At 41.4% G+C, this 23,309-nt stretch overlaps 1 protein-coding gene across 1 annotated transcript; it reads left to right on the top strand.

The window, feature by feature from the left end:
• The first annotated feature begins 273 nt into the window (after positions 1 to 273).
• LOC116235573 (myosin-1B) lies at positions 274 to 21,881 on the top strand. Its single transcript, XM_090122115.1, has 38 exons — positions 274 to 492; positions 582 to 725; positions 823 to 979; positions 1,541 to 1,568; positions 1,667 to 1,781; positions 1,858 to 1,950; positions 2,071 to 2,134; positions 2,221 to 2,319; positions 2,417 to 2,520; positions 2,615 to 2,753; positions 4,686 to 4,804; positions 4,906 to 5,055; positions 5,972 to 6,142; positions 6,827 to 7,136; positions 7,930 to 8,003; positions 8,283 to 8,370; positions 8,457 to 8,574; positions 9,345 to 9,468; positions 9,554 to 9,690; positions 10,433 to 10,688; positions 11,554 to 11,796; positions 11,903 to 12,079; positions 12,165 to 12,310; positions 12,400 to 12,490; positions 12,577 to 12,966; positions 13,593 to 13,719; positions 14,433 to 14,551; positions 15,956 to 16,152; positions 16,577 to 16,760; positions 16,839 to 17,004; positions 17,177 to 17,301; positions 17,506 to 17,814; positions 17,912 to 18,115; positions 18,339 to 18,464; positions 18,550 to 18,720; positions 18,807 to 18,911; positions 19,160 to 19,255; positions 21,692 to 21,881. Exons 1-38 carry the CDS (start codon positions 289 to 291, stop codon positions 21,842 to 21,844), a joined length of 5,823 nt encoding a protein of 1,940 aa, XP_089978241.1. The 5' UTR covers positions 274 to 288; the 3' UTR covers positions 21,845 to 21,881.
• The last annotated feature ends 1,428 nt before the right edge of the window (positions 21,882 to 23,309 follow it).

Below are 23,309 nucleotides of genomic sequence, written 5' to 3'. Positions count from 1 at the left end.
CTCTACTCTGATAGTGATGAGGCATCCCTGAAAGTGTTCAGGGCAATGTTGGAATGGGCTTTAAGCAACCTGGACTAGTGGAAGGCAGCCCTGCCCATGCTGATGGGAGTAAGAACTAACTGGTATTTAAAGTCTCTTCCAACCCAAACCATTGTATGATTCTGCAGTGCTTTAGCAGAGCACCATAAAAATCCACTAATGCGTCAGGGTTTCTTCTCTTGCGCACTATTCTAATGTATTTTATAACCATACAGATACTTGCTGCATTACTCCCAATAAACTGCAGCCATGGCTACAGATGCTGATATGGCCATATTTGGGGAGGCAGCTCCTTATCTCCGAAAGTCAGAAAAGGAGAGGATTGAGGCCCAAAACAAGCCTTTTGATGCCAAGTCATCTGTCTTTGTGGTACATGCTAAAGAATCGTATGTGAAAAGCACAATCCAGAGCAAAGAATCCGGGAAGGTCACTGTCAAGACTGAAAGTGGAGAAGTGAGTAAAAGACAAGATATGCAAATGTGAATTTAATTCCCACAGTGGTCTCTGAGCTGACATGCAGGGATTTGCCTTTTCTTTGGCAGACTCTAACTGTGAAAGAAGATCAAATCTTCTCCATGAACCCTCCCAAGTACGATAAAATTGAGGACATGGCTATGATGACCCACCTCCATGAACCCGCTGTGCTGTACAACCTCAAAGAGCGTTATGCAGCCTGGATGATCTACGTAAGTACCAGCAGCTCTCTTCCTTGGGTAGCGTAGCTGGGGAGGACTGCTGTGCCAGGCTGAGTGGAAGCCAGCGTGCCGTGTCCCTTCCTCACAGACCTACTCGGGCCTCTTCTGTGTCACTGTCAACCCCTACAAGTGGCTGCCGGTGTACAACCCGGAGGTGGTGTTGGCCTACCGAGGCAAAAAGCGCCAGGAGGCCCCTCCACACATCTTCTCCATCTCTGACAACGCCTATCAGTTCATGCTGACTGGTGAGTGCCTGATCTCCTTCAAAGCAATCTGAACCGAAGAGCCCCATTGCTCTTACTGCACTGTGTGACAAACCAGCACCAAACACCACAGAGCTGTATGACAGCAAGTGAAGGAAGAATTAATGTTAAGACAAGCTGGACGAGATACACACATAGATTCAGCACTTTGAGCTATTTACACTGTATTGTACCAAATCCTACATTTTCCTAGCGCAGAAATAAAGCTGGACTCAGAGTTTGTTACTATTTTCCAGTGATGGAAGAGAAAGCGTTATTGCTTTCGACAGCCGTTTACTTTGTACACAGGTAGGCATTTTGTCTAGATTCCTTGAATCTAGAACTGTATGAAGGGCAAGAGGATACACAGTCTGTGTAAGGACCATGTGCCTCTGGCAGCTGTATGCCTCCATTTGTGCTGCTACTGAGGGATATGGAAGCAAATCCATTTCTTTTCCCTGGGAATTAGTGCTTCTGAAGAAGCTCCAACTTACAGCTTTGCTTTGAAGTCAGCCCAGTGCTACTCAGGACAATGGTTAAACTTTCCTTTTGCCTCTTTCACAGACCGCGAGAATCAGTCGATCCTGATCACGTAAGTACGCTCCCTGCTCGGGTCCCTGCGGGGCTGCCCTGTGCCAGGGGACCTTCTCCCTGACCTCACGCTCTCTGCTTCTCTGTTTGGCTGGACAGCGGAGAATCCGGTGCAGGGAAGACTGTGAACACGAAACGTGTCATCCAGTACTTTGCAACAATTGCAGCTAGTGGAGATAAGAAGAAGGAGGAGCAGCCAGCAGGCAAAATGCAGGTGAGCTCCTAGAAGTAGGACTCTGCAACTGTCAGACTGTTTTCTGAGCTGAAGCATGACAAGATTTCTGTTTCAGGGAACACTTGAGGATCAAATCATCAGTGCCAACCCTCTGTTGGAGGCTTTTGGGAATGCCAAGACTGTGAGGAATGACAACTCCTCACGCTTTGTAAGTTGTTGCCTGGCCTAAGAAGAAACGACTCTTTTCCTCATCATCGCAGCAAATGAAGTATTTTCTCAGTTGGAGATGGGAAGGTGGACCTAGGTCACTTATTTTTTATTCTTTCAGGGTAAATTCATCAGAATCCACTTTGGTGCCACAGGCAAACTGGCTTCTGCTGACATTGAAACATGTAAGAGACCCTCCAGGTCTGATTGGTCACATTCCTTCTAACCATCCTCGGTTTTTGTGCTAAGTCTCTCCTACCATCCTTGACAGATCTGCTGGAGAAGTCCAGGGTCACTTTCCAGCTCAAGGCAGAAAGAAGCTACCACATCTTTTATCAGATCATGTCCAACAAGAAACCAGAGCTAATTGGTAGGAACTTCTCCAAACACAGCACACTGAACAATCTCTTTCATTCCTTTCCATGCCAATTCTGTTTGATCTGTACGTGTTTTGTGTTTCTTCTCAGAAATGCTGCTGATCACCACCAACCCATATGACTATCACTATGTGAGTCAAGGCGAGATCACAGTGCCCAGCATTAACGACCAGGAGGAGCTGATGGCCACTGATGTAAGCAGTGCACAGAAGTTTTCTTGGGTGGACTCTGACCTAGAAGCAGGCATGGTACTTACGTCTAAGTATTCTTCACTTCTTCCTTTGTTAGAGTGCCATTGACATCCTGGGCTTCACTCCTGATGAAAAAACAGCCATTTACAAGCTGACGGGGGCTGTCATGCACTATGGCAACCTGAAGTTTAAGCAGAAGCAGCGTGAAGAGCAGGCAGAGCCAGATGGCACAGAAGGTATTAGCACAATATATACTGAAACACTCGCTAATACAGGCAGTAATTCCTGTTCAGAGTCACTGACTCTGCCCACGGTTTTCCCCTCATGCTCCTACTGCTGCATATAAAGGTGTCCTAAATACTGGTCTTCCGTGGAGGAATACAACCCAGTGGGAGATGCAGACTGCTTTGAACTATGCAAATACAAGGGCCAGGGAATCCTGAACCACACTTCCATTGGCTGACATAGACATAGTCAGGCAGAAGAAAGACAAGATTGGCTGTTCTTCTGACTGGCAGCTTTCTACATCTGGTACATAACCAAGAACCACTCCGCTCACTGACTTACGTTCATGTACCCAGGCAGCTATCTGCCATTTGTCATCAGTGGTAGTCACCTCCTGAAGTTGTTGTTTCCATGTAAAAATAAGCCAGAATCCTGACGCTGCTCTGCCCTGAAGCCTGTGTTCTGAAGGCAACTCTCAATGCCCGCAGTGAGAGCACTGTTCCATTTTAATTTACACGGGTGGTTAAAATGGAACAGCAGTTAATACTGCAGGTGTGGCTGTTACATTTTCTGTTGACTTTAAGCTGGTTTCCAAGACTTCCATTTGAAAGTCAACTAACATACATGTATTGTGTTTCCTTTCCCTGAAATTGTTCAGGGTTTAATTCGTTTACAAGTTTTTGGAAATATTTCTAAAAACCACAATTATTTCCATGTAGAAAATATATCATTGAATAATCTTAAGCAGAAAAGTTATATAAGACTATATTTCCTATGGTTTTAAAGAGAACTAGGGAATTATTACATATTTTAAAATTACCCTGTAAAATTGACTGGTTAAAAAAAAACAAAAACAAAAACAAACAAACAAAAAAAAAATCCAAAGGTTCATCTTTGCTATTTTTCTAGTGATAAATGCAATTAAAAAACAGAAGTATAAATAACACATACAACAGAAACAGCTCAAAATTAGGATTTGTACATTGTAGATTGATCCAAAAGTAATGCTTCCTATTTATTTCTGTAGAAATTACAGCATGGAGCACAATAACATTATTTGGTAGAGCAGATTGTCAGCTACACAATCACCGCCATTAACTATGCTTTTTTGCAGCAGTGAACATGAGCCTGCATGCTGCAATCATAAAAGTCTGCACCAGTAGGAGTGACGCACTCTTTCATAGCTGCAATGATGGTGTCACTGATGAAACACGCCATCTGCCCCCTCACTGCTGACTTCAAATGTTTGGTCTCTGTAAACATTTATCAAGTGTAGATGAATTGGCAATTCATGGGTGCAGTTTATTCTGCATGGAGGAATGCAATTACACACCTATGCTTCCTATTCACTTTCATGTCAGATGCCTTTTTGTCAGACCTACCTTTTCTTTTTCCTACCCTTTCCCCCTCTCTTTCTCATAGTTTATTAAATTTATTTGTCCTGTGTATAGCTCCCATGTGTTTAAAACTTATCCTTAAGGAAAATGCAGTCCTGCTATGAATGCTATATTAGATACCGTATTTGAACTTGTGACATAATGCTTCACTAATTTTTCTCTCTAATGCCCATAGAATTTCATTAACTCCAACAAGTACAGCATATTTTGTTACCAATCTGTTTCTTCTTCTGTTTGTTCAGAAATTGTAAGTTGGAAAAAGCTAAGGAAATGGCCTTTTGCTTGGCTAGCCACTTTAAAATTTGCTTGGACATTGTAAATTCATTTGGAAGAATTTTTATATTTAAAAATCTCATTTGGAAAAAAAAAAAATTAAATAGCCAGTTAAAAAAAAAAAAACACAATCAAACAGTACATCAAGAGAGAGTGCAACTCTTGTAAGTATGTGATTCAGAATGTGTGTGATTTATGCAGAAGTCATTCCAAATTACTAAAAGATACATATACTGGGGAGTTTATACTTGATCCGATTGTGTGTTTGTTTAGTTGCAGACAAGGCTGCTTACCTGATGGGTCTGAACTCAGCAGACCTGCTCAAGGCGCTGTGCTACCCCCGTGTCAAGGTTGGGAATGAGTATGTGACCAAGGGTCAAACCGTGCAGCAGGTAAGAAACAAGTGGTGACAGAAAATTCATGGCATGAATTAAAAGCGTGGGACTTCTGCTTTTATCGTGGATGTTAACTTTTTTATTCTATATTTGTTTAGGTATACAATTCAGTGGGTGCCCTCGCAAAATCTGTCTTTGAGAAGATGTTCTTGTGGATGGTTGTTCGCATCAATCAGCAGCTGGATACCAAGCAGCCCAGGCAGTACTTCATTGGTGTCCTGGACATCGCTGGCTTTGAGATCTTTGATGTAAGAGGACAGTCTTACAAGTTTAATGGAAGGGACGTTGGACTGGAATAGTTTTTTTTCTTTTCCATTATGCAGTACTTAGCTCATGAAGTACTTAACTTAGAAAGGCTGTGGGTTTGTTGCATGTAGCAATGAAAACTGTACTTAAAAGTGCTATCAGAATGTTTAATAACTGATGGCTAAAGTAGATTGTGAGGAAATTGAAACTTATTCATGAAGATTTTGTTAATGCAGAAGCCAGATTCCCTCTGAATGCTTGGGAATAGACCATCAGTGTAGATAAATCCAGGAAGGCAAAGTACTCTGATAACTAGCATCTTGGTGTGAGCTCTGAATGTTCATAAACATGTTCAGAAGGGGCTAGGGCTTGAAAGTGTAAATATATTAAAGGATGGAATACTCCAGTCAGCAGTCCAGGTCCACATTCATGGAGGGCCAGGAGGATGCTCAGAGGGTTACAGCAACTCTCTCATGAAGAAAGACTGAAGGAGCTGAGCTTGTTCAGCCTGGAGAAGATAAGGCTCTGAGGCGAACACATTGTAATCTTCAAGTACTTATCTGGGGCTTACAAAAAAGATGGACAGTGACTTTTTACACAGGCACATAGAGATAGGACAAGGGGGTTGGTTTTCAGCTAAAAGAGTGGGAGGAAATTCTTTACTCTGAGGGTGGTGAGACAATGGAACAAGTTGCCCAGAGATGCTGTCAATATGGTCAAGGCCAGGTTGGATGGGGCCCTGCAAAGTCTGATCTAGTGGGTGGCGAACCTGCCTACAGCAGATGATCTTTAAAATTCTTCCAACCCAAGCCATTCCATGATTCGGTGAGCCTTAACAGGTTGAAAATCAGACATACTAGAAAATCTCATGTGTTCATGGAACTGAACTTTACAAGTAAATCTCCTTGCATTCTGCAGTTCAACAGCCTGGAGCAGCTGTGCATCAACTTCACCAATGAGAAACTGCAACAGTTTTTCAACCATCACATGTTCGTTCTGGAGCAAGAGGAGTATAAGAAGGAAGGCATTGAATGGGAGTTCATTGACTTTGGCATGGATCTGGCTGCCTGCATTGAGCTCATTGAGAAGGTATTTGGGCCTCCTGCACTTCATAGTTTTTCAGATGTAAAAGGAATTGTTCTATGCTAAAATTTAGACTACTCTAATATGTGGCAAGACATATGTTTTTTTTTTTTTTTTCTGGATACTGAGCTCTGTATATTTGTCTTCATGTGTCTGACTGTGAGGTGGTTAAGTTGTCCCCTATATCACTACCTGTAGGATTTTGTCAAGTAGTATATATTCACAGGTGGGCAAAATTCTCAGTCATAGTCACAGTAGTAAGTCTGTTTTAGAATTCACACTGAAACACTTGTATTCTTTTATTTCTGCTGAGTGAGTAAATACACTGAGCAGCTTCTACTTTAATGTTTGAAGAAATTTTCTATCTTGTTTCAAAAAAAAAAAAAATTTACGTAATGTAAACTCTTTCTTACACTTAAATGCTGATAATTTCATTCATTTTACTTTTCATCTTCAACTAACATGCACAACATGAATGTTTACATGCTAGATCTGTACTACATTACAACCTTGACACATCCCAATGAACTTGTTTTCATATAAATGATGAAACATCTACTAAAAATATGCCATTTCTGGAAAAAAAAAGAGATGACACATTTGTATCATCACTATCTTCCATTTCTTTTTCTTATATTATCTTTTCCGTGTCCTGACTTTCTTTCTTTGTATATTCGTATTTTACTCCAGCCCATGGGCATCTTCTCCATCCTGGAAGAGGAGTGCATGTTCCCCAAGGCAACTGACACCTCTTTCAAGAACAAGCTCTATGACCAGCATCTGGGCAAGTCCAACAACTTCCAGAAGCCCAAGCCTGGCAAAGGCAAGGCTGAGGCCCACTTCTCCCTGGTGCACTATGCTGGCACAGTAGACTACAATATCACTGGCTGGCTTGAGAAGAACAAGGACCCCCTGAACGAAACTGTTGTGGGGCTGTACCAAAAATCATCCCTGAAGACATTGGCCTTACTGTTTGCTTCTGTTGGTGGGGCAGAAGCAGGTAATTTATTTTAAATAAATTCTACAATAATAAATAAATATTTGCAATAATATTTTGCATCATTTTTCATTAATATTAATATTTACGTTATATAAATGTAGCACTTCCAGATTCATAAGTAGCAAGTATTACTTTGATCACTAGAATTTAAAATATACAGAAAACAAGGCTTGTATATATAAAAGGTTTCTTAAAATAATGAAGTTTGTGAATCCAAAATCTTGTCTGTTTTTTGGAATTTAGTCACTCAGACTAATAAAGGATATTACATTTCCCTACAAACTTTAATAAATGTGTTGATTTTATGATTAGACAGCTACACTAAAGAATTTACAAAGACTTACTGACACACCGGATAATTTCTCTAGTAAGAGGCATTCCCAAATACTTCAGGAAGTAATATCAAACTCAAAAGAATGGTGTTACATTTATGTGCTAATTTTAGATGTAAAGATATTTTAACACTAATAAGTTATTGCATTTGCTGTATTTATTCATGAGTTAATTCCTTAATTATGCTACTGTACAAGATATTGCATTTATTTTCTGTTTCCATTTTCTTAACTTGTGTTAAGACAAGTCATTACATTTTCTTCTACTATTATCTAAAAAACACTATATTGTAATTTTAAACACTGTCTGGATTTGTTATTTTTTCTCATATCACTACAGTTTTTATTTCTTAAGATAAAAATACATATTTTTTAAAATTCTAACCACATGTTTTTGTTATTCTGTTATTCTGTTATTTTGTTATTATATTTCTTTTGAAAGTATATATATTATTTTTCAGAGAGCAGTGGCGGTGGCAAGAAAGGTGGCAAGAAGAAGGGGTCTTCTTTCCAGACTGTTTCAGCTCTTTTCCGGGTATAAGCATTATAAACTCTACTAAATTGTGAAAAAGAGACAGAAAAATCAGTACAGGAAAAAAAGCTTTATATCAATCTAATATATAAAATATTTATGTTCAGTAAGAGTAAAGGCCTATGTTTTGTAACAAAGGCTTCTCATCAAATCACTGGAAGAATTACTACAGAATTGCCAAAAAATTTCTGATCGTGATCTTAATGCAGCAGTTTTACTCCATCTAATAATGAGATTGTATAAGTAACATTTTTAAACATAATCTTTACTTTTGTTGTTAAGGAAAATTTAAACAAACTGATGAGCAATCTGCGAAGCACACATCCTCATTTTGTGCGATGCCTCATTCCCAATGAAACAAAAACACCTGGTAAGTAGTTCAGGTTCAAACATGTGAGAAATTTGTTATTTTCTGTGCAGTACAATGAAGTACCAATTCATAATGTCATTTGTTAGGTGCCATGGAGCATGAACTGGTGCTGCACCAGCTGCGCTGTAATGGCGTGCTGGAAGGGATCAGGATTTGCAGGAAAGGATTCCCGAGCAGAATACTTTATGCGGACTTTAAACAGAGGTCAGACTCCACTTAATTCACTGTTTGCCACATCTTTACTGAATAATTTCTATTTCCTAACTGTTTCAAATACTGTGGATGTTATGGAAGTTTTATAGTACCTATCTTCAGTCTTACTGAAGTCAGTTGTCCAAATTAGTAACTAGTTTCTTTCTATAGCTGACTATAGGAGCCACCCCCAAAGGGCAATTTGGAGTCTTTTATTAGTTCTTTAGTATGTGATAAAGCATCCAGAAAGTTGACTAGCTTGGACTTAGTTAACTTTTAGATAGCAAAGAAGAATAACTTGTAGGCATCAGAATATGAATGTGAATAAAGCAGCTGCAAAATACGTTAGCTAAATTTTTGGAAAACTAAATAAAATTAGGTTTTTCTTCTTTCTCTGTATCAGCTGGGAAGCACACTAAGAGCATGTACTACAACTATTTTGGATGAGGAATTGTTTCTCATCCTCACATTTTGTTCTTGCAAAGAGTTCTCCTTTGAAGATAAGGCATTAAATGTGCTTTATAAGGCATGGGAAATATGTCAGCAGTTACCTATGAAAAGCAGTATTAAATCTGTATCAAGGATTTGTGGACTAAGGAAAGTGAATACTTTATTCTAAAAACAAATTTACCCATGAAAATGTCATTTCTAAGAAACAGTGCAGAGTTCAAGCTTACTTCTATCCATGACCTCTTGCAGAAAAACTAAACAATGGAATTAGTTGATACAGGTTTGACTGAGCTTTCAGGAATCTGTTCTTCATAATCTACTTCCTCCTATAGATACAAGGTGCTTAATGCCAGTGCCATCCCTGAGGGACAGTTCATCGACAGCAAGAAAGCTTCTGAGAAACTTCTTGGGTCAATCGATGTGGACCACACCCAGTACAAATTTGGTCACACCAAGGTACAAATACTGCTTGACTGAAGTGCTATGTATCTGTACTTTGCAGTACCAGAAAATTATGTGCTGCAACATTCCATTTCTCAAGGTGTTCTTCAAAGCTGGGCTTCTGGGACTCCTGGAGGAGATGAGAGATGAGAAGCTGGCACAGCTCATCACTCGCACACAGGCCAGGTGCAGGGGCTTCCTGATGAGAGTGGAGTTCAAGAAAATGATGGAAAGAAGGTAGATATATACAATTATTTGGCCTGATGGGCCAATCATCATCACACACCAATGACATGAATGCAACTGAAAATGAGCTCCATCTCAGTGAATCTCATCTATTTCTCATTAGTTCAGTTTATCAGTATGGATGTGTTTGAAAATGTACAATGACAGTAGATGAAGTATAAAACTTGTTTTCATTAAAAATCCAGTATAAAGCCCTGTTTTTGGAAGTAAAAAAAAGATATTTAATTTATGTCACCCTTGGTAGCAATATTTATTGAACTCTTTAGATGTCCAGAATTCAGATATGCAACCTAAAATAACTGTAAATGAATATGATAATAATTATAAATTATAAATAAAATAATTACTCATAATTGTTTTAGGCTACCATTATAATCAAAGGAGAAAAACACATACCTCTAGTACAGGAAAGCATTCTCTTCCCTTAAATAACTGTCATCCCCTCCTGGAGGTGCTCCATTTCTTTGGCCATAAAAATGGCTCAAACATCTGAACTTCAAATCTGTTCATACAAATTGGCTATCTCTACATCACAAAAGGACATTTGCTTCACATATTCATAAAATATATATAAAATATATATGTGTATCTATAATCCATTATGTAGAGAACTATATGAAGTATTCTATGTAGAACAGTCACTACATGATATATATATTGTTATATAGACAGTTAATTATGTATTACACATTTAAAAATATAAAAGATAATATATATGTTCAATACCTTTTAGGGAATCTATCTTCTGTATTCAGTACAATGTTCGTGCATTCATGAATGTCAAGCACTGGCCCTGGATGAAGCTGTTCTTCAAAATCAAACCCTTGCTGAAGAGTGCAGAGTCTGAAAAGGAGATGGCCAACATGAAGGAAGAGTTTGAGAAGACCAAGGAAGAGCTTGCAAAGTCTGAGGCAAAGAGGAAGGAGCTGGAGGAGAAAATGGTGTCCCTGCTGCAGGAGAAAAATGATCTGCAGCTCCAAGTGCAGGCTGTGAGTACTGCTAATGCTTTGGCTCTCATAATGCCCTATGTGAAATTATCACAGTTTTCTCAGTAACAGACACATTATTCTAAAGCAGTATTAATTTAAACAGCATATAAATAATTATTTAAATAGGAAGGATATTAAAATATTAATTATTAAAATAGAAAGGAAAAAAAACACCTTAAAAAGCTAAGATGAAATACATAAATTTTAACAAATTTGCAATTAATTATGGCATTTGGTTCCTTACACTTTTAAATCAGGAGAGAATTAAACCATTTCCCAAGTAAATTATGCAATTTACAGTATGATATTTTAAATCATAGTTGACAACTTACAGCCTCTAAATGGCCTCATTTACTATATAATTTTGATATGTTATAAACTGATTAATGAAGGTCCAATTTAATTGGAGGTCCAATTAATACTTTAACTTGGGGAATTACAAAGGGATTCAATTGGAGTAAGAGTGGATGAGTGTAAGAGGCATTTCTCTACAATTTCTGGTTCCTGTTTCCTCAGGAAAAACACTGATGAAAATGGAGTCCTGTGCTTCCCGGGAAATAAAAGGATAGCAGCAATGACCCCCTCAGAACTGTTATTACTGGAAAAGGATTAGGAATAGGTTTCAACTGGCCCCAACACTTCTCAACATACATAACTATAGTCTGACATTTAAAAATGTATATTCCTTTACCTTCTGTGCTTGAGGCATTCAAAAAAAATAAATATTCTTATGATAACAAGTTCTAAGTAGAAATATCATAATAAAGCTGCACTGAAAATAATTCCTGGCTAGTTAAAGAATGGAAGAATAATGACTTACAAACAAATAGCATTTTGAAAAATATTTTATTCAAATTATGTGCAGGAAGCAGATGGTTTGGCAGATGCTGAAGAAAGATGTGACCAGCTCATCAAAACCAAAATCCAGCTGGAAGCCAAAATTAAGGAGCTTACAGAGAGAGCAGAAGATGAGGAAGAGATGAATGCTGAGCTGACAGCCAAGAAGAGGAAACTGGAGGATGAATGCTCAGAGCTGAAGAAAGATATAGATGACCTGGAGTTAACGTTGGCCAAGGTTGAGAAGGAGAAGCATGCCACCGAAAACAAGGTATGAGGCAGAAGATGTCAATCACACTCCAGAAAAGAGCTCTGTGCTGTTATGGGAGTCGTGTACCTATTTAGCTTTAATTGAATTTGCTTCTTTCTCTTCAAAGGTGAAAAACCTCACAGAGGAAATGGCAGCCTTGGACGAGACAATTGCCAAGCTGACAAAAGAGAGGAAAGCCCTCCAAGAAGCCCATCAGCAGACACTGGATGACCTGCAGGCTGAAGAGGACAAAGTCAATACGCTGACCAAAGCTAAAACCAAGCTGGAGCAGCAAGTGGACGATGTAAGAACAAAAGCATATGGCTATTATAGGACAGTTGTGAAGATGAACATGTCTGGCAGACCATTAATGATCTCATTCTGTTTAGCTGGAAGGGTCCCTGGAGCAAGAGAAGAAGCTGCGCATGGACCTCGAGAGAGCTAAGAGGAAACTTGAAGGAGACCTGAAAATGACTCAGGAATCCACAATGGATTTGGAAAATGATAAGCAGCAACTGGATGAGAAACTGAAGAAGTAAGTGAGGTTGTGGGACACCTGAGTGCTGGGCAGGTGCACATAGGAGGTTTTTTTCAGGTGTTAACTCAGTTTGTTTTGTGCAAAAGGAAAGACTTTGAAATCAGCCAAATCCAGAGCAAAATTGAGGATGAGCAAGCCCTGGGCATGCAGTTACAGAAGAAGATCAAGGAGCTGCAGGCAAGTCTCTGGTCCTTCCCTTCTGCCCTTCAGAAAACATCTGAAGGAGAAGGACGTGGATGTGAAGGGTTCCTGATGTTCCCTAGGCCCGTATTGAGGAACTGGAGGAGGAAATTGAGGCAGAGCGAACCTCTCGGGCCAAAGCAGAGAAGCACCGAGCTGACCTCTCCCGGGAGCTGGAGGAGATTAGCGAGCGCCTGGAGGAAGCAGGAGGGGCTACGGCAGCTCAGATCGATATGAACAAGAAGCGCGAGGCAGAATTTCAGAAGATGCGCCGTGACCTCGAAGAGGCCACGCTGCAGCACGAAGCCACGGCTGCCGCCCTGCGGAAGAAGCATGCGGACAGCACAGCGGAGCTTGGGGAGCAGATCGACAACCTGCAACGAGTGAAGCAGAAGCTGGAGAAGGAGAAGAGTGAGCTGAAGATGGAGATTGATGACTTGGCCAGCAACATGGAGTCTGTCTCCAAAGCCAAGGTACTGAAATACATGTTTACATTAATTCAAACTTATATGCAAGTATTCGTATTTTAAACTGAATGATAATTATAATTACAATAAGTAGTTGTGTTTCACAACTTGAATTTGTGTTTACACATTTCAGGATTAGTAATAACACACTGCATCTTTTTTCTGAAAGCTGAAAATATTTAGCTCATGCATCTAATACAAGGATCTATAGAGAACTCAGTGCTTGATTCAGTGCTTGATATTGTAATGAAAGATACTGACATTAGAAGGTTTTCAGTTTTTTCCAAATTAGAAATTGCTTCAGTCATACATTTCTTTTTTCCCTATTATTTTATTCCTTCTCCCTTAAGTGCATCAATGATATAATAAATAAATGTGAAGCAGAAGTTTAAAATAATGGCACAGTGTGCCATCATCCTTTTTATGTATTTCAAAAACTGATTGTATGTTAATTAATTGTACAAATATTGGAATAAAGGATGCAGAAATATAGAAAGTTATATCAGTTACTTGACATAGATTAACTTAGCATACTTTAAATCGTTAACTTCATTTTTTTGCTACTCACAAGACTTCAGATGTAATTACGTTAAATCACCAATCATCTTTCATTTTATTCTTCATGCAAATAGGCAAATTTAGAGAAGATGTGTCGTTCCCTAGAAGATCAACTCAGTGAAATTAAGACAAAGGAAGAGGAGCAACAGCGCACCATAAATGACATCAGTGCACAGAAAGCTCGTCTACAAACAGAGTCCGGTAAGACATTTGTGGTTTTAAGACAATAAAGTAAATAGCCAGGAGCTTAGAAATAAGGAGTCAAAAAGGGGTCATAGAGACCTGGGGTCTTGATAGATACTATAACATGCATATGAACATGAACATGATAGAACATAAACCAGCAATGTGCTCTTGTGGCAAAGAAGGCCAATGGAATACTGAGCTACATTAGGAGGAGCGTTGGCAGTAGGTAAATGGAGCAGGTGGCCCTTCCCTGTAAGCAGCACTGCTAAGCTCACACCTTTGGGTGCTGTGTCCAGTTTACACTTGCCAGCGTCAGAGTTGTAGATATTCAGGGGCAAGTCTAGCCCAGGTCCAACAATATAATTAAGGCACTGTAGTTTGAAGGAAAAATTCATCTATCTCCTAAACTAGACTTCATCCCTCTGCTTGCGAGGAAAAATGCAGGAGATGTCAGGAATGTGCACCTCTATACATGTGCTCATGCTGTAAGCTGTAAGTGACCACTAAACTTAGTTCAAATATTAAGTAAAAATAATCAAATAACAAACTAGCAAGAGTGATTAATCTCATGTCCTGACTATAAGATGGATGAAGATCAGTGGCTAATATTCAATGAGAAGAATAAAAAGCTATTTACCAAAATAATTTTCACATGTATTTGATTATCGAGGATAAAAAAATTTAAAATTCATATAACATATTCCTTACTTGACTGCAAATTCTCCCAGGTGAATATTCACGCCAGGTGGAAGAGAAAGATGCTCTGATTTCTCAGCTGTCTCGAGGCAAGCAGGCATTCACCCAACAGATTGAGGAACTCAAGAGGCACTTAGAGGAGGAGATAAAGGTAAGGAGGTTTTCCAAAATTCTGTCTTATCCAGTGGATTTTCCTGACCAAGAGGTTCTTCAGACACATATAAAATTATAGAAACATCATGTTGAGTAGGAGAAAAACCCTAAACAGATATTTAATTTGTTGTGAGTTATTTCCTCTTTCTGACACCTGCCGCCTATCCTTTAAGGTGTTGCAAATTCCCAGCTATTCCTTCCTCATTCTATGTGTTGCCATTATTCTCAGGAAGAGTTATCTAGCGTCCAAAAACTTCACTCAGGACATTTCCCAAGAGATTTCTATTCCTTATATATATATATATGGAATATATCCATCCTTTCGATGGGTTAGGAATTGGCTGACTGTCGCAGCCAAAGGGTTGTGATCAGTGGTTCTGAGTCACGGTGGAGACCAGTCACAAGCGGTGTCCCTCTGGGGTCGGTCTATGGACCGGTGCTTTTCAACATCTTCATCACTGACAGACAGTGGCATCGAGTGCACCCTCGGCAAGTCTGCAGATGACACCAAGCAGAGTGGTGCAGTCAATACACTGGAAGGAAGGGAAGTCATCCAGAGGGACCTGGACAGGCTGGAGAAGTGGGCCCATAAAAACCTAATGAGATTCCATAAGGCCAAGTTGGGTCAGGGCAATCCCAGGTATTTATAGAAACTGGGGGAAGATCTCCTTGAGATCAGCCCTGCGGAGAAGGACTCGGGAGTCCTGGTCGACGAGAAGCTGACATGAGCCAGCAGTGTGCGCTTGCAGCCCAGAAGGCCGACTGTGTTCTGGGCTGCATTAAAAAAGCTGTGGCCAGCAGGGAGAGGGAGGTGATTGTCCCTCTCTACTCGGCTCCTGTGAGGCCCCATCTACAGCACTGCATCCAGGCCTGGGGCCCCCAGCACAGGAAGGACGTGGAGCTCTTGGTCACTAAGATGATCAGAGGGCTAGAGCAGCTCTCCTATGAAGAAAGGTTAAGGGAACTGGGCTTGTTTAGCTTGGAGAAGAGAAGGCTTTGGGGAGACCTCATTGTGGCCTTCCAGTACTTGAAGGGAGCGTATAAACAGGAGGGGGAACGGCTGTTTACGAGAGTGGATAGTGATAGGACAAGGGGGAATGGTTTTAAACTGAGACGGGAGTCTTAGGTTCAATATTAGGAGGAAGTTTTTCACAAAGAGGGTGGTAACTCACTGAAACAAGTTGCCCAAGGAGGTTGCGGATGCCCCATCCCTGGAGGCATTGAAGGCCAGGCTGGATGTGGCTCTGGGCAGCCTAGTCTGGTGGTTGGCGACCCTGCACATAGCAGGGTGGTTGAAACTCAATGATCATTGTGGTCCTTTTCAACACAGCCCATTCTATGATTCTATGATTCTATGATTCCATGATTCTACTATTCTCATCCTAATACAACATTTCCACAGGCCAAGAATGCCCTGGCCCACGCCTTGCAGTCTGCCCGCCATGACTGTGACTTGCTCCGAGAACAATATGAGGAGGAGCAGGAAGCCAAGGGTGAGCTGCAGCGTGCCCTGTCCAAGGCCAACAGCGAAGTGGCCCAGTGGAGAACCAAATATGAGACAGACGCTATTCAGCGCACAGAGGAGCTGGAGGAGGCCAAGTATGTGGAGGGAAAGTGGGGAAGGCTGGCAGAAACTAGTAACAGAAAATTGAGGAGACTGCTGAAGTATTAACAGGAAGAAAATTATGCTGTACTTCAGGATGGGGTGATAGGGAAAAGGAAAATATACCCATGAGAAAATATGTATTAGGAGAAGCAGAAGCACCAAAGCTGTTCAGACACATTAGAGGAGATTCACTAGAGTGAAAAACAGTGAACAGCAGAGAGTGTTTTACTAAAGCCCAGCAGTCAGACATGCAATTACAATGATTGTCTGGAAGAGGCTGTACATGTGGTGTAAATGGGTGTCATGCTATCAAGTGGACAAGACTGCTCTCCAGAAAACATACCGGCTGCACACCACAGCTTCCCATGAACCTGAGAATTTGCTTTCTCACTGGGAATTGTGCTTACAACCTCCCAGGAAGAAGCTGGCACAGCGTCTGCAGGATGCAGAGGAACACGTCGAAGCCGTGAACTCCAAATGTGCTTCCCTGGAAAAGACAAAGCAGAGGCTACAGAATGAGGTGGAGGACCTGATGATTGACGTGGAACGATCAAATGCTGCCTGTGCAGCTCTGGACAAGAAACAGAAGAACTTTGACAAGGTATTCTGGGCTCCAGGCCTGTGTTTCCTGGGCAGAACATAATTGCCGCATCCGAACTCATGATCTGCTTTTCCTCAGATCCTGGCGGAGTGGAAGCAGAAGTACGAGGAAACGCAGGCTGAGCTGGAGGCCTCCCAGAAGGAGTCTCGCTCCCTCAGCACAGAGTTGTTCAAGATGAAGAATGCCTATGAGGAGTCCCTGGACCACCTGGAAACGCTGAAGCGAGAGAACAAGAACTTGCAGCGTAAGTCGCTCAGCCTTTCCTGCTGTCGGGGCTTTCTCAGAAGCTTTCCTGCCCACCTCTCCACCTGGGTCTGTGCCTGCAGTGATGGGAGCAGGCCTGTTATGCTGGTGTCACAGGGCCTTTCCCTGTATGCTCCATATCTGACAATGTGATTGTTCCTTCTTCTCTACAGAGGAGATTTCTGACCTCACGGAGCAGATTGCAGAAGGAGGAAAGGCGATTCATGAGCTGGAGAAAGTCAAGAAGCAGATTGAGCAGGAAAAATCTGAACTACAAGCAGCTCTAGAGGAAGCTGAGGTACCCAGAAATATTTACTTATCTGATTTAGGTCTTGGCTCACTCTCCTTGTAAGTAATGTGAAATCATTCCCAGAAAGAAGAGCATGAGAGTCCTTGCATGAAAGAATAGAGATACTGTCAGAAACATTGCACTACTTTTTAGTGAAGCATCATTTTCAACATTTGTTATCTAAGTATTTAATTCTCATTTATTCTTGTATAGGCCTCCCTAGAACATGAGGAGGGGAAGATCCTTCGTGTCCAGTTAGAACTCAACCAGGTCAAGTCTGACATTGACAGGAAGATAGCAGAGAAAGATGAGGAAACTGACCAGCTGAAGAGAAACCATATCAGAGTTGTAGATTCCATGCAGAGCACCCTAGATGCTGAGATCAGGAGCAGGAATGAAGCCCTGCGGCTGAAGAAGAAGATGGAGGGAGACCTGAATGAAATAGAGATCCAGCTGAGCCATGCCAACCGCCAAGCTGCAGAGGCACAGAAGAACCTGAGAAACACACAAGGAGTACTCAAGGTCCATTGAATAAATGATGACCATTAACAAGATCTTAACTAATATTTGCAATTTTGGAGGACTATGAATCGTATAATTTCTTTCCTTTGTTCTGCAGGATACCCAGATACACTTGGACGATGCTCTCAGGTCACAGGAGGATCTGAAGGAGCAGGTGGCCATGGTGGAGCGCAGAGCAAACCTGTTGCAGGCTGAGATTGAGGAGCTACGAGCAGCCCTGGAGCAGACGGAGCGCTCGAGGAAAGTGGCTGAGCAGGAGCTTCTGGATGCAAGTGAGCGTGTGCAGCTCCTCCACACCCAGGCAAGTCCATGGGTTGAAAGCATCTAATGATTAAACCTGTTTTAATTTTTTAATAAGTACATAACTTCAGCAGACCTGTACCATTACTATTATCAGCAAGGGTCATTCTTCATATAAAAAACTAATAGAACTCTAATTAAAAGCAGGGAAATGGTATTTTACTGAAAATAAGTGATGATATATATGTGTATGACATATATGCCGTATGGTTTTTCTTCAACAGAACACCAGCTTGATCAACACCAAGAAGAAGCTGGAAACAGATATTTCCCAAATTCAGAGCGAAATGGAGGATACCATCCAGGAAGCCCGCAATGCTGAAGAGAAGGCCAAGAAGGCCATCACCGATGTGAGTTGGGGTGCTCCTTCACTGCTGATGGTGGATGCATTCTCCCCAAATATCTCCAGTCACAAAGTGATTCTTTCTTTTCCAGGCGGCCATGATGGCAGAAGAGCTGAAGAAGGAGCAGGACACCAGTGCCCACCTGGAGAGGATGAAGAAGAACTTGGATCAGACAGTGAAGGATCTGCAGCACCGTCTGGATGAGGCTGAGCAGCTGGCCCTGAAGGGAGGCAAGAAGCAAATCCAGAAGCTGGAGGCCAGAGTGCGTAGGACTGGTGTTTGTGCAAGAGTGTGCAATCCCAGGTCAGAGATAGCAGGGAAGCTCCATTGATGGATCTCTCATTGCAGGTGCGGGAGCTGGAAGGGGAGGTTGATGCTGAGCAGAAGCGCAGCGCTGAGGCTGTGAAGGGTGTGCGCAAGTACGAGAGGAGGGTGAAGGAGCTGACCTACCAAGTAAGGCAGAAAAAGCTTTTTCTTACACATCCTTCTCTCAATAAGTCAGAATGTTGTCATATTGACATTGCAATTTCTTTGGTACTGTGATTTCTTTCCATTGTTCTCTTTCATTGGTTAATATGTCTTTTTCTTTGGTCCCACTGGACAGCAGTGCTCTCTGAGGAGTGTTACTACCTTTGTTTCAACTAGAGGAAATGTAAGGGTGGAGGATAGGAACTGTTACTATTACTTACCCTTTTCTGTAGTCTGAAGAAGACCGGAAGAATGTTCTCAGGCTCCAGGACCTGGTGGACAAGCTGCAGATGAAGGTGAAATCCTACAAGAGGCAAGCTGAGGAGGCTGTAAGTATTAGTCTGAGAAGTCAGTCTCAGTCCTGGCAGAACTGGTATTTTGTGTTGGTGTTTTTCTCTGCTTAGCTGTGTTCAAGCCCTTAACATTTATGTTATTTTTTTGTCTGTGCACTATACAATAGCTCAGCGGTTCTGAGTTCTGTTGCATCAGTAGGTGTTGTTGAAGTCTAAGATCAACTCATGTGGGAGCATGTCCTAGCTTCTTTCTTTCACTTTCTTTATCTCACATTTGATAGTTTCCTCTTGAAGAAATAGAAATTGCCTTCCAACAACTGTAACACATAGTTTTATAGCAGGAAATAAATTGAAAGTGACTAAATAGGTATAAATCTCCCTTGGGACTCTTTTATGCCCTTGGAATAGTTTTAAGAGGCTCTGGAGCACAGGTGGTCTTCTGTTTGATCCTGTCTGTTTGTGGAGTAGGCTTTGAATGGACCAGACAAATCTGGCAGAGAAATGCCTGGTTACAGTGCTGGTCTTAAAGAAAAGAATTTGGCTTCTTTTAACATGGGACTCCCTAAGAAAAATGGTGTGATGGGGATTGAGGTTATTCATCTCTTGGAGAAGTGGAAAAGCATCTTTGATTTACAGTCTTGCCAGGCTGGTGTAGAAAGCTTTAAACTTGCTCTGTCCCTGGGGGAGGTTTTCAAGGCCAGATTGGATGGGGCCCAGGGCAGCCTGGTCTAGCATTAAATGAGGAGGTCAGTGGCCCTGCATGTGGCAGGGGGGTTGGGGATTCATGATCCTTGAAGTCCCTTCCAACTCTGGCCATTCTGTGATTCTGTGATTCTGTGAAACTAAAAATGCCAGAGGAGTTGCCTCCATCTACCTGACTTTTAAAGAGGTCAGTAAGGAGTATCCTGGGAACTACGACCTGTTGTCTGACCTCAGTACCAAGGAAAGTTATGGAGTAGATAACCTTGAGTGCCATTACATGGCTCATACAAGGCAATCAAGTGATCAGAAATAGCTAGCATGTGAAAGGTAGGTCCTGCCTAACTAACCTTATCTCCTTTGACAAGATGACCTGCTTTGTAGAAGAAGGAAAGACTATGGATATTGTTTATCTAGAAAGCATTATATGCTATTAGATACTGTATAGCATTTGATAATGTTTCCTGCAGTATTCTCCTGGAGAAATTGGTTCATGATGTACATGTGTACTCAGTGAAGAACTGGTTGGATGGCCAGGCTCAAAAAGTCCTAATTAAATAGAGTTAGGCAGGAGAGTTGATCTGCTTGAGGGTAGGAAGATTCTGTAGAGGGATATGGACAGGTTGGATCAGTAGGTTGAATGCAATCACACAGCATTCAACAAGACTAAATGCCAGATTCTGCAGTTGGGTCATAACAACCCCATGCAGGGACAGAGGCTTGGGGAAGAGTGACAGAAAGCTGCCCAGCAGGAAAGGATCTGGGGCTGCTGATCAACAGCCAGCTGAACATGAGATGCTGTTGGCTTGTATCAGAAAGAGTGTGGCCATCTGGTCTAGGGAAGTGATTGTCTCTGGCACTGGTGAGACCACAACTCAAATATTGTGTTCAGTTTGGAGCCCCTCACCATAAGAAGGATACTGAGTTGCTCAAGCTCATGTAGATAAGAGCAATGAAGCTGGTGAAGCAACTAGAAAATAGAACATATGAGGAGCAACTAAGGCAATTGGTGTTTTTAGTCTGGAGAAAAGGAGGCTGAGGGGAGACCATTGCACTCCCTATAACTACTTGAAAGGAGGTTGCAGTGAGAAGGGTATTGGTCTCTTTTCTCAAGTGACAAGCGATGATGAAAGGAAACCGCCTCAAGTTACCAGGGAAGGCTTAGATTGGAATTAGAAGGAATTTATTAACAGAGGATGGATCAAGAACTAGAACAGGCTTCAAAATTCAGGGAAATGAGAGTTCCCATACTCTGAATATACTTAGTCAGTATGTGAATATGGCACGAAGGGACATGGTTTAGTGATGGGTCTCAGGAGGTCAGATTGACAATTGGACCTGATGATCTTGAAAGTCTTTTCCAACCTAAATTATTCTATAATTATATATGTATTGTTTGGAAATTTCAAACTCCATTAGGACAAAAAGAGAGTCTCATATTCCTGTCATGTATTTTTAACGATCTAACCATTTAGCATTTAATATAATAACTCTTTCTTTGGATTCTCTGTAGAAGTACTGGAGATTTTATCCCAGTCTTTGACTCCTCTCTTGTAAAGACAAGATATCACAGAATGTCCAGAGTAGTTTTTCAATATGAAAAAATTACTGTTAAACATTTAAAAACCTATTTTTTAATAAGTTTTAGTGAGTTTTCTAAAGAAATAAGCATGAATTTGATAATCTTCTTTTAGTAAATGTCACATGAACACAGTGAAGGAAAAATGGAAATTATGTTATTTAAAATTTTCTTATCTGATTTCCTTTCCCCAGGAGGAGCTGTCCAATGTCAACCTCTCCAAGTTCCGCAAGATCCAGCATGAGCTGGAAGAAGCAGAGGAGCGGGCTGACATTGCAGAGTCACAGGTCAACAAGCTCCGAGCAAAGAGCCGTGAAATAGGCAAGAAGGCAGAAAGTGAAGAGTAGATGACTCCAGTGGTGCAGATTGAAAGAGAATTGCACAAAATGTGAAATTCTATCGCTTTGATTTGTAATTACTGCTTAGTTCTTCATCAATGTCTAGATAATTAATATTTAGTTAATAAAAACTGTAGAGATTTTCCCATGGAAAATAATTAGTTCACTGTTGTATTTTAATCATTATCCTAGATTCTTATAAGCTTTACATTTTCCCTTATTTACATTTTAATGACGACTGTTTAAGTAATTTGTTCAGTTATCTGGCCATGGTTATTTTCACCATGGAATTTCACATAAGAATTCCTCAAGGGAGAAACCATTATTTCTTTACAACTGAACTCTTCCTTATACATTTTGCTTTAGGAAGATATTCCATTTTAACTAAAAGGCTTTATTCAGGGAACAAAACTTAATTGCATCTTCTGGTAATCTAGTCTAATAACTGATTACTGAATAAGTCATGTAGCTTAATTGCAAGAAAACAATTTCTTTCAGGTTAAACGGTAGAAGGAAGGAATGCCATTCAGAGGAACCTCAACAGGCTGGAAAGGTGAGCCTGGGTAAACCTGACGAGGTTCAACACAGCAAAGTGCAGAGTTTTGCACTTGGGCCGGAGGAATCCCAGGCATCCATACAGACTGGAAGGAGCGGTCCTTGAGAGCAGCCCTGTGGAGAAGGACCTGGGGTCCTAATGGATGAGAAACTTAACACGAGCCAGCAATGTGCCCTTGCGGCTCAGAAGGCAAATGTTATCCTGGCCTCCATCAAAAGAGGGTGGCCAGCAGGGACAGGGAGGTGATTGTCTATCTCTACTCTGCTCTTGTGAGGCCCCATCTGGAGTACTGCGTCCAGGTCTGGAGTCCCCGGTACAAGAAAGACAGAGAGCTGTTGGAGAGGGTCCAGAGGAGATCCACAAAGATGATCAGGGGACTGGAGCACCTCCCCTGTGAGGACAGGCTGAGGGAATTGGGCTTGTTCAGCCTGGAGAAGAGAAGGCTGCAGTGTTCCTCTTTGCAGCCTTTCAGTACCTAAAGGGAGCCTACAAGCAGGAGGGGAATCAACTCTGAAAGGGTTGATAACTGCAGGACAAGGGGAAATGGTTTGAAGTTGAGCGAGGGGAGATTGGATGTCAGGGGGAAATTCTTTACAGAGACAGTGGTGAGGTGCTGGAACGGCTGCCCAGAGAGGTTGTGGATGTCCCATCCCTAGAAGTGTTCAAGGCCAGGTTGGATGGGGCCCTGGGCAGTCTGGTCTAGTATCAAATGTGGAGATTGATGACCCTGCCTGTGGCAGGGGGGTTGGAGACTGATGATCCTTGAGGTCCCTTCCAACCCCAGCCATTCTGTGATTCTGTGACATTTATACCTAAAGTGAAAACTACTTTTAATTTTTGTTCACGAAATTGATATGCAAACATACATTGCAAGGGCAGCAATACAAGCTATCTCATGTAGTCATTCATCCTGTTTTC

This window comes from Phasianus colchicus, chromosome 20 (genome assembly GCF_987193195.1).
Source record: "Phasianus colchicus chromosome 20, bPhaCol1.hap1.1, whole genome shotgun sequence".
Lineage (NCBI taxonomy): Eukaryota > Metazoa > Chordata > Aves > Galliformes > Phasianidae > Phasianus > Phasianus colchicus.
This window is presented reverse-complemented; position numbering and strand designations above follow the sequence as displayed.